The sequence below is a fragment of the Anabas testudineus genome, chromosome 9 (assembly GCF_900324465.2).
Source record: "Anabas testudineus chromosome 9, fAnaTes1.2, whole genome shotgun sequence".
NCBI classification, from domain to species: Eukaryota; Metazoa; Chordata; class Actinopteri; order Anabantiformes; family Anabantidae; genus Anabas; species Anabas testudineus.
Genome location: NC_046618.1, coordinates 916,498 through 927,643, shown reverse-complemented (window position 1 = coordinate 927,643; position 11,146 = coordinate 916,498). Strand labels below are relative to the sequence as shown.

The 11,146-nt window shown below is 38.9% G+C and overlaps 1 protein-coding gene across 1 annotated transcript in view; it reads right to left on the bottom strand.

Moving 5' to 3' along the window:
* Positions 1 to 786: 786 nt before the first annotated feature.
* Positions 787 to 11,146, bottom strand: part of adgrd2 (adhesion G protein-coupled receptor D2) — a 30,114-nt gene continuing 19,754 nt past the window's right edge. Inside the window, exons 20-25 of the mRNA XM_026343825.1 lie at positions 5,985 to 6,026; positions 5,817 to 5,870; positions 5,487 to 5,634; positions 2,903 to 2,961; positions 2,777 to 2,807; positions 787 to 894 (exon numbers count right to left, since the gene is read on the bottom strand). Coding sequence (XP_026199610.1) covers positions 887 to 894; positions 2,777 to 2,807; positions 2,903 to 2,961; positions 5,487 to 5,634; positions 5,817 to 5,870; positions 5,985 to 6,026 — 342 coding nt within the window. The 3' untranslated portion in view covers positions 787 to 886. The remainder of the gene's footprint in view (positions 895 to 2,776; positions 2,808 to 2,902; positions 2,962 to 5,486; positions 5,635 to 5,816; positions 5,871 to 5,984; positions 6,027 to 11,146) is intronic.

The window sequence follows — 11,146 nt, the reverse complement described above, 5'->3', positions numbered from 1 at the left end:
TTCTTTAAATCTCAGACTCACAGTTGACTGTCATCCCACTGACTCAAACACCTGCTTCTAATTTCAAAATCATTGACAATCCTGGAAGTTCACATACTTTTGCCACACACAAAGATGTAAGAATGGATTGTTTTGTACAGTAAATCAATTAATATATGTAACTCTTTTGCCTGATTTGATTTACTGGTCTCCCTTTATCTAGTTTTAGACACATTTTAATCATATTTCTGCAGAAACGTCTGCTGTACATGCACATGATAATTGTCTTTCAGATGTAATTGTTGTGTGGTGTAAGCAATTATAGTTAGTCATGCAGACATCATTTAGTTTTACTGAGTTTCCTGCTGCTGAGTTTAGAACCTCCACTCCAGAAATTAATTTGTGTCGAAAATAACAGCAATTTGTCTTTGCAGAAAAGATGTCCTGATTACACAGTTTTCATGGAAATAGTTTTGGTCTGTTGTACACAAAGGAAATCTAAGATCTGTTTAGCAAACACAACTTTCTGATGACAGGGACACAAAAGAAAGAGAGCAAGAGATGTGGCCATTTAGGTCTTGTCTTTACCTTTACTTGGCAAAACAGGAAGCGAAGGTCAGTTCACCAAAGACAACAAAGGTAAGAGTTGTTTCTGTAGAAGGAACTGAGATATTGATGTAGTGACAGACGCTTCAATGTGAATTCCATGTTTAAAAAATAACACCACCACTTCTTTGAGGGAGTATTGATCTAATCTGAGAATGGAACAGTGAAGCTCATGTCTTCATTTATTCTTCCACGCTGCCCCTCGTAGAGTGCGGGAGCATTGTCCTTCTTCAGGTGGGATCTGCGTGTGTGTGTGTGCGTAGGGAGTTTGTTGACCATCAGGATCCACTCTATTTGCAGTTCAACAACCTGCGGTGAAATAAAGTGGAAGGCATTAGCTACAACTTAGCAGCTCAATTTTGACGTTTAATGTTTTTTACATTACAGGAGTGCCACTGTGTTTGTGTACAAAAGAGAAAACAAGAAGGGTGGGAAGTGAAAGGCAGAGTGAGAGAGAGCAGGTGTTGGAGTGCTTAATGGCTGACGGCGTGAATAGCTGGCGTTGTCCATTCCTGATTAGGGGAAGGAACTTCTCCTTTGTGTCTGTGGTCAACAATGAACACCCAGCACCACTCAAAACACCATCCAACAGGCGTTCCTCACAGCGCCTGAACATTTAATGAATCTAATACAAACTTCCTTCGCTCTGCTGCCAGCTAATCGAGAGCCATTGACAGTGACTTAACCCTATGGAAACATGGGGACCATCTGTTGTGTCCGTCTGCACATTCGAATCAACAAAAGACACCGGGGCAGTTTTCACACAGGCCAAACGGTGCAGACCGTGCAGGTAAATGGAGACAACCTAAGAAAAATCAAAGCTGCTTTTCTCTTTCTCTTCTGATTAGTTCTTTGTGTTCTTCCATGTATTTCCTGTGTTGTCAGCGGCCGTGCTCTGGCCCTTCTCACAATCTTTATTCATATGGGTTTAGTTTAGACTTACGAATAAATTAGGTTTGTTACAAATACTTTTGAGTCTTAAAAATATTTTTATTTCATTTCTTTTTTCTCCTGTTTTCTGTGAAATTGAAAATAAAAACATAAACTACTCTAAATTACTGAAATACAGAAATCCATGCAGCCAACTCAAATAAGGAATTTCTTCAAGCATAAATGCAAATCCTTATTTTACCTTTCACTTTATCCGCAGTGCTGTTCGCAAAGTGCTGCATATGTTGTGTAATTTAAAGACAGACAAAGAGGGACCAGGTAGAGCTCAATGCATTCCTAACACTGAATGGCTGAAGGTACAGAGGACACAGGTGGATGCTGGGGTGCGAACAATACCTGGGAGTTGTCAAAAATGTATAGGTGATGGCATTGACCAAGCTCATTTCAGAATACATGAATACGTTTAATGATGCATTTCTTTTTGCCATCAAAGGCGTGTTTCTCATCAGCAGTTAGAGATCAGTGCAGGGTCACACACTGCCTACAGTGTGGAGCAGCCACCATGCAGGACTGACACTTGAAAATCAGCGCTAAGAACATCTTCAATGTCCTCCTAGCACTGGATTTATTGAGATTTAATAGTTGATTCCTTTTATTATTCCCACTCACACTAGTAATAATAACCCAGTGTGTTTAATCATGAGCCTGAAAAGCACAGAAAAATGTAGTTCAGGTTTTTTCATTCCCTTGTAATTTCGGGGGACTTACTGAGGACGACATAGTACACAAACACTACATTATCTGTATCATCTTGCATTTATATGTACAAATCACTTAAAAGACAGGAAACGAGGGAGAGGGACATGCAACACATGATTTGAGATACGACCCTTAACTTATAGAAAGTATAAAAAACTAAAATTCCAATAGATTATCTTGACATGCTCAGCTAAAAGTTTATTATGAGAGCATGAGTAGTGCAGGTTGTTTTCCCAGTGTAAACATGCGTCAGGTTAGAAACTACTTTCCAGAATCCAGGCTTCGAAGATTTGAGTGTCTGGTAGACTTAGGCATGAGTTTGAACCATGATGCTAGTACAGGCATTAAAAGGGGGTAACTGTAACCTGTAACCACCACCCTGTCTCCTTAAAACTGTGAGCTATTGAGGGAATTATGTTTTTATGTTTAGTTTTACAGGAACATAATTTTTAAGAGAATGGGTTTGCTGCTAACACTATTAAAAGCAATAAATTCAACTCCCAAATGATTAAACACCGGTATTAAGTAATGACCATAATACCTGATGGTCTGAACCCAGTCAGCTGCACCACCTGTTGAAATAACAGAGACATACACAGTATTCAGTTAAAAATATGTTTGCCATGTGATGACACACTGCGCTGTTACATTGTTACATGTTACTTACTTGGTTTCCTGATGCTGGCTTTAAAGAGAAACTCACAAAGCTTTCCTTTCTGAAACTCTCTGAAAGACAAAAATAAAGAAATAAATCAATCAATATTTGTATTTAAAGTTTGCATTTCTTTTTCAGAACCATTTGTTTATGCAAGGCCAAAACATTTGAGACAGTCATATACAGAGGAGAGCACAAAGGAAGCTCTATAAAATATAAACACAGAGAAAACAATAAGAACGACAAAAGATAAATCAATTTGTTTTTTTCTTGGCTTTTCTGTGTAGGAACAATCAGTTACATTTAGGAAACCAATATATATATTTCAGTTGATGTGTGAAATAGCATCATCTGCAGTAGGATGTCTGCTCAGGATGTTTACTCATCTTTCTCGTATTTCAGAATAGTGAATAGTGAAGGCGGAATGTGGGTTCAGCAGCGATGAGCACATTAATAAAGACATCGTGTCATTGATCACTAATGTGATGGATGGATTCTACAGTTTTGGTAATCATTAACCAAAACGGTAGACTAATTAACATTATTATTCATATAGAACATACTGTACATGTGTAATGTTTTAACATTACAGCACTGTACTGGTCTGGCTCATAGCAAACTAATATGTATGCATATATTTTTTGTCTATTCATGTTTGAATTAATGGTGATAATGATATTTTCAGACAAAGTTGTTCGTAGCCTTTTATTAAAAAAAGAAAAAAACCCACATTGTTCACTGAAATAACATGAAACTTACAAAAGTAATAAAAAATAAAAATGTACCAAAAATAGTTTTTTTAGTTCAACAGAAGCTTTTTAAAAAACAAACTAATAAAACAAGCCTTGACACAAATGATGGTACCCTTAACTTAATTTTTGTCAATGAGACTTCTGCACCTGTCGACAGGTGTTTTGATCCACTGCTCGTGAGCAACCTGCTCCAGCTCCAGGTTTGAAGGGTGCCTTCTCCAGACTGCATGTTTCTGCTCTTTCCTTTTTTCTGATAAGGACTAGATCAGATCAGGGCACGTAGCTCAGTTGTTAAAGCAGTTTCTAAACCCCAGGGTTAGCGGTTTGAACTAGTGTCCAAACAACAATTTCCCCAAGGGGATCACTAAAGTAGCCCTGGGACATATCACAGCCTTCTCCATGTTTTACAGTGCTTTTTTCTTAGTATGCTTCATTTTTGTGTCTGTGAACATAGAGCTGATGGGACTTGCCAAGAAGTTCCAGCTTTGGCCCATCTGTGTAAAGGACATTCTCCCAGAAGCTTTGTGGCTTGTTGTTGTTTTGTCAAATTTTTATAATTTGCTTTTTAACAGTGGAGTCCTCCTTGGTCATCTTTCATAAGTCCACTTAACGCTTAAACTGAAGGAATTAATGGTGTGATCTGACACTGATGTACCTTGACCTTGGATTTCACCTTTAATCAAATACCGTTCATGTTATCTGTCTTTTTAATTTGTAAGGAGGTTGGCTACAGTCCTGTGGACCTTAAACCTCTGAGTAATATGTGCAACTGTTGTCACAGGAACATTAAACTTCTTGAAGATGGGCTAGCGGCCTTCACTTTTAACGTGTTTGTCTTTATATTTGTTTTCTAATCTCCTGAGACAACCTTAGCTTTCTGTGGTCCATCTTTAGTGTGGGGGACACCATGTTTACAAACAGTACAGTGAGTACTTTTCCACTTTAAATAGGCAGACAGACACCATGAGAAACAAAAAATATTGTGAAGGGCTTGACCAAAAGGCTTAACTCAATTCTGCATAATAATAATTGTATTTCTTTATATAGCATCACATAGCATTGTTTTGGAGTCAACCAATGGGCCGTATGCGGCCCGCGGGCCGTACAATGCCCAGGTGTGCTTCAACATGTCCCTATGGTCAAATATTTTTTTACTTTATGGTCATTTTCTTTTATTTTCTAGGTGTACCATCATTTTCATTTTAATGAGGTATTTTCAGTCAATTTTTGTTTATTATTACTTTTGTCAGTTTCACATTATTTTAGTGACCCCTGTGGGTTTTTCTTTCTTTAACGGAAGGTGTACCAACAATTTTGTCCAGGTCAGTATATAAGACAGATGGGGGTAATAGCTGTATATAACAGGAAAGATATTTCTTATGCCTACAGACTACATTTGTCACTGAGGTGGTGATTAGCTGTTAGAAAAAAGAACATGAAGATGTAAAAGAGAGAATTTTCACAACTTATAACTGAAGCCCAAAACTAATAAATAATAAGTTAGCACACATGTCTTCTTTCAGTGGACATCAACCATAATCCTACCTCATCATGTGTAGTCCAGAATAGATGTCATGCCAGGGACTGTTACATAAGGTTGTCTGCTTGTGCAGTGCATGATTCAAAACGCAGTTTGTTGCAAACTGATTTTCTCTTAACCATGTTGAAATGGGAATTTTCCAAAACCCTACAGGCTCTCACATCATTTTGAATTTTCCAAGCCTCAAAAAAAGGACATTTTCAAATTACTACAGCTCTGTCAGCTTTCATGATCATACAACCACCAAAGTGCACTTTTCATCAGTGCCACTCTTCATTGTAACCTGCACCAAACAGCTCCATACCGTTCTTGATGACTAATGATGCAGAGGTGGAACTGGCAGGTCCAGAGGTCTCACTGGTCTCAGGGCTGGAGGGGGTTGGTGGACTGCAGCCCCAGGAGGCCATTGGGGCCCTCTGTGAAGGCAGGAAGCTTGTTGGCTGCGAACAGTTCTGAAAATGCAGACAGTCCAATCAGAAGTGCTGCAAAATGATGATTTCATCCTACCCTACTACTGTCCTAAAAAACTACTAACACAAAATCCGAGATCCAGTATAATAGACATTTGTAAGAAGGGAATTTATTTTGTGTCCTGATGGACCTGATCACTGCTGTGTGCTTTTTACTCACTCACAGTGAAAGATAAGGCTTTTCTCTTTTCTTTGATCCTCTTTATGGCATTCCTCACCTAAACGAGAAGCAGCATTTACACCCACTCACATACAGCACAAAGATACATTCTCATAGTCTGCCGCAGTGGAAGCAGGCAGCACGGCTGACAATGGACTGAATGCCTTCTTACCTCACTGTTGTAAACAGCATACACTAAGAAGATGTACAGGCCCTGAGGAGAGGAGACAGACACATTAGACTCTGTCATCTCAGTCAAACCATGTTTTCCACTTTCCCAATAAAAAGAGAAGCACATATTGCAAAATACCTTTCCATGCTTACGATGTGGGTGGTTTTCTACTCCCTTTTGGCACAAACATCAGTAGGATTCAGCAGGGTGTGGTGCTGAAATCTCAGATGAACTTAACTGAAATTGCATCTCTCTGTCTATTCCAGTGATGCACTAAAGAAGTGGAAATACTGTATAAACTCTGTTTACAGGAAAAAAAGCTGAGAGTTTTTCCCAAATGTCTACATTTCACTCTTGAGTTGAAAACTTTTTCTTTGACTATATTGTACACCTCCATGGTTCCTTAACATATTAGCAAGAACAGTCATGCAGTGGACACAGATACAGTCTGCATGGTCTTTTTTGCCTCTGGTATGGAGAACCTGACGTCCATTTTGCCAGAAACCAAGATGAAACATGGTCTCATCTCATCAAGGGAAACATTTCCATTGACTTTTATACATTCAATTCAATTCAATTCAATTCAATTTTATTTGTAGAGCGCTTTTTACAATTGGCATTGTCACAAAGCAGCTTTACACAACCAAAGAACAGTACATGAACAGTGAATGTGTATGAATCATGAAATGAGATTGTCCCTGATGAGCAAGCCGAGGGTGACGGTGGCAAGGAAAAACTCCCTGAGAAGGCAACAGGAAGAAACCTTGAGAGTAACCAGACTCAACAGGGAACCCATCCTCATATGGGTGATTACATGCTATGTAGGCAGCTGGCAGTCCAGTATAACAGTTAATGTCTTTAAGTTAATGTGGAGTCCAGTTAGTTAATTGCAGGCAGATTTGTTCCATTCCTGAACTATTGAGCGTTGAGTCGAGACCTCCGAGAAACAGCTGCTGACGTCCGCCGAGGCCAAGACCGACTTCATACATACCACATACCAACCACAACAACCCATATGAAAATTTGATGATATGGTGTGTCCCTGTCGTTGGGAGTAAAATGCTCTGTGGAGCAAAGCCCTTCACTCTGAGAGCTACAACATCACAGTCATTCCAGTGTTTTCGTTTTTCTACTGAGGACTAAAGTCATTTTAAAATTCACTCACTTAACATGAAGCAACACATAGATTACAGTGCAAAGAGTTGCGATATGAAAGACTAAGAAAGGAGTAGTTGATTGAGGAGAACTGTAGATAAGCTGTTGCTTTTTGCTGCTGTTGTTTTCCTTTAAATTTACACTCGAGGAGACAGAGATCACAGGAATTCAGGGCCTATAGAGTCTCTGCTATTTTGGAGCAGAAAGATGCATCAAGCACTCGTGTTTATATGATTAAGGCAGCAATGTGAGTAAGGTGGAGCCCGAAGAGACACAGTGTACTGATTACATTTGGGCGATTATGGTCATAATCAGAGTAAGTATAATCACAGTCAGAGACAGGGACTCTAATTGAAGGACACATTAATCTGACAATGACTCCATCTGAGATTTCATTGTTTAGATGTTTATAAATTTTCCTGTGCCTTATGTGACACTCTAGTGGTTGTTGTGTCTTTCTCTGACAAAACAACCTCTATTAAAATCTCCATTTTGTTGACACTGCACTAGACAGAGACTCACTGTTGGTTATTGTTGCAGGAAGTTTAGTGACTGAATCATAGTTGAACAGAGTGTAATGATAACATAGCATAGAGTTACTCTGCCGCACAAATACCTAAACACATCCTGACATGGACAAGTCATGGAAGTATTTTATTTATTATATAGCAGTTTATCATCTCATAATTATGTTTGTGTATCTATCTATTCACTTATCATTAACTAAACTACTAAACTATGCCTACAGCAACATCTGTCACAAAAAAAAAAAAACACTTACATCCACCAAGCTAAAGTCCATGGCTCAAGCCAGTATGTTGATAACATTACAATGTGTGCTGCACAATTTTAGAAAACAGTGTGCAAACATAAACATGTGTCTCAGTAACACTGCTCTGAGGTCAGCAGACAACAGTTTGTGCACAAGGATGTAGAAATTCTTGAATGAGTATTTTTTTCCAGCATGAATGATATATAGTATAATGTATGTAAATTATACAGATGGGTGCCCTAAGAAAACAGTTTGGCTAAGGGAGGCATCATACTGGCATGGTTTGGATCTACTCGTCCCTTCACAACAAAGGGTCACAATGATCTAATGATGAAACCTTTCTGATGGGAGTGGTCTCTTAAAGGATGATAATAATCCACCCATCCACAGGGCATGAAAGGGCACCAAATGTTTGATGAGTATGAAAATGATGGGAATCATAAGCTTTGGCCTTTGCAGGCACCAGATCTTAGACCAACTGAGCATGAGAGAAGCACTGTAAGTTTTACACTTTTTTTACACCCTATTCTACTGTGTTGGAGTTATGTATAAGAAGAAAATAAAATAGTTTCCAGACATTATTGCACATGTAAGTGCTACTGACAAAACAACTAAACATTAAGAGAACCTTGACTTACACAGCTCTAAGAGGATATTTTTGACAGCTCTGACTTGTTCATTGACATACGGCTTCAATTTTTAAACATGAGCTAAAGCTTTTGAGTAAGATATGATCTTTAGCTGATTAAGCAGTGTTGGGCTGTGTGTGTACACCGTTTTGACAAATGCATGAGAAACTGTAATAAGTCATTATTCCATTTTTTAAATGAGTAAAGGAGTGAGTTTTTTTTTTTGTTTTTACTTTTGAAACAGTTTATTTTGAAACATTTATTAAAAATGTATTATCTGAAGTTACATCAAACAGCATGAGATGAAAAGACTTTATCCTGTATTCTCTTCCCTAATATTCAATGTTCTGCATTTAGATAGGGCTAATAGTTGCTCTCACAGTTTTGGTTTTACCTGTTTTACCTGTTTACGGTAGCCTCATCTTTCCACAGTAATAGTCATTGGCAGGCCCGCTGGACCAGGCCAGCAGAAGACCATTATGTTACAAAAAAGATCGTACTGTAGGCTAAACTGTGTCCAGTTTAAATGCATTGCTGCATATTTGCTTTGCTGCTATCTCAATATTAAAAAGGACTGGCAAAGTACATTATTACAGCTACATCAAGACAGTATCTATCCATCCATTATCCTAACTGCTTGTCCTCTTGAGGGTCAGGGGAGTGCTGGAGTTTATCCCATTGGGCATTGGGCAAGTGGCAGGGTACACCATGGACAGGTCGCCAGTCTATCACATAATGGGCTGACATGCAGACAACCATTTCCACCTATGGGAAATTTAGAGTGACCTAGTAACCTAACTGCATGTTTTTGTACCCCAAGAGAACCCATGCAGACATGATGGGGAACGTGCAAACTTCAAAGAGAAATCCATGGATTGTCTGTGAGGAGGCAGATCACTGTGCCGTTCAACGAGACGCTATATTATCTTTACATTTATGTAAATTTATGATCAATTTAAATGTAAACAAGAATTTTTCACTTCAAACGTGTCTAGTTTTCTAGAGAATAGTGTGAAAGGACCACTATTAGAGAAAGTACTCAGATATTTACTTAAGGAAAAGTAGAACTGTACTGTGTTAAAACTACTGTGTTACTATGCTAGAACTATACATAGCAGAAGAAGATCAGATGAAGATGATCATGGATGGTGATCTTCTCTGGGACAGATTTTAAAAACAGATCTTCAGATACACCTGGGTAGCCTGTACAAGTGAAATCTATGTGTGGGAAATGCTGAAGTAGCAATAAAGCAAATGCTTAAGTAGAAAGGTTAGTAGTAGTAGTAAGTAGTAAAGTAGTAAGTAGTAAAATTATAGCCAGTGACTTTATTTTGATGAGTATATTAGGATGCTCCACACGTCTGGATAAGAACTAAGATGTTGGATGTAGTATGTTTTAACTTATGGAGGAAATATGGCAGTCTGCTAAAGCTAAAGTCAAAGCTTAGTCCTTCAAACTAGCCAGCTCCATTTCTTGCATATGTATGTGCCCGTAGCCCTCCCCCACCAAGGTAAATCAGCAGCTGTCACTCCTGGCTGACACAGACATTTATCCGACTAAAGCTAGAGATTTGGTGACAAATGAGATCAGATGCTGGGGTGGTCACATGTTATTATGGCTGTTGCTATTCAGTAAGTCTTGCCCTACTAGGCCTCATTTTCTTTTTGCTTGCTCTTTCCTGGCCCTTAGCCTCTCTGTCATACTTTCAGCTTCAACAGTACACACAGCTGAAGCAGGCCAGTAAAAGATTAGTTTTTTTGTATTAAGAAGAAAACGAGCTGGCTGAGTGTAGCATTCTCCTCCTACCTACATGAGGAAGAACTCCTACTGTAGTGTTATCTGCCCTCAGCTGGACACTGGCAGTAAATCCAAATTAACTAGCAGCTCTCTTGGGGTCACCCAGGGGCTAGCTCATTTTGATTAATTAGAGAACAGGGAATAGCACATAGAGGTGGGTGGGGAAAGAGAGAGAGATATATGGAGAATGGTTAGAAGGTCTAAGAAACACAGGGACAGTGTATAGAACAGTGGGAAGTAAAGGACGAGTGTGAGAGACAGGAAGTGAGCACTGTGTTATCAGGGGAGGAGAGCTAGAGGGAGATTTGATATGACCTGACATGCAAAGAACTCACTGCAGTCTCTCTCTCTCTCTCACACACACACACACATAACACACACACACACACACAGGTCCATGAACACACAGTTACAGTTGCACAGCAAGAACAGAAGAAGAGCAGATAAGGAAATCACACAATACTGATACTAAGAACTGATTTAAATAACAAGGCACCAAGTTATGTATATCGAGTCAATTATGTCCTGTAGTGAGCTACACTACTAACATGATGGTTGAGTGATAACAGCCATTATTGTTTGTTTTAACATTATTGGAAAACTAAGCTTCATGCCACATAATCCCAGGTCATTTGCCAGAAATCTGAGAGTCATTTCTCAATGCAAACCGAACTAAATACAAGGGATTTATTCACTTGTGTTGTTATCAGTTGAGAAGTATCTGTAAATTAGACTGTTTCTGTCTCTTGGTGATATGGAAGAAGTCATTCATGCTACTATTTGATCTGTCCATCACAGCAGCTCAATA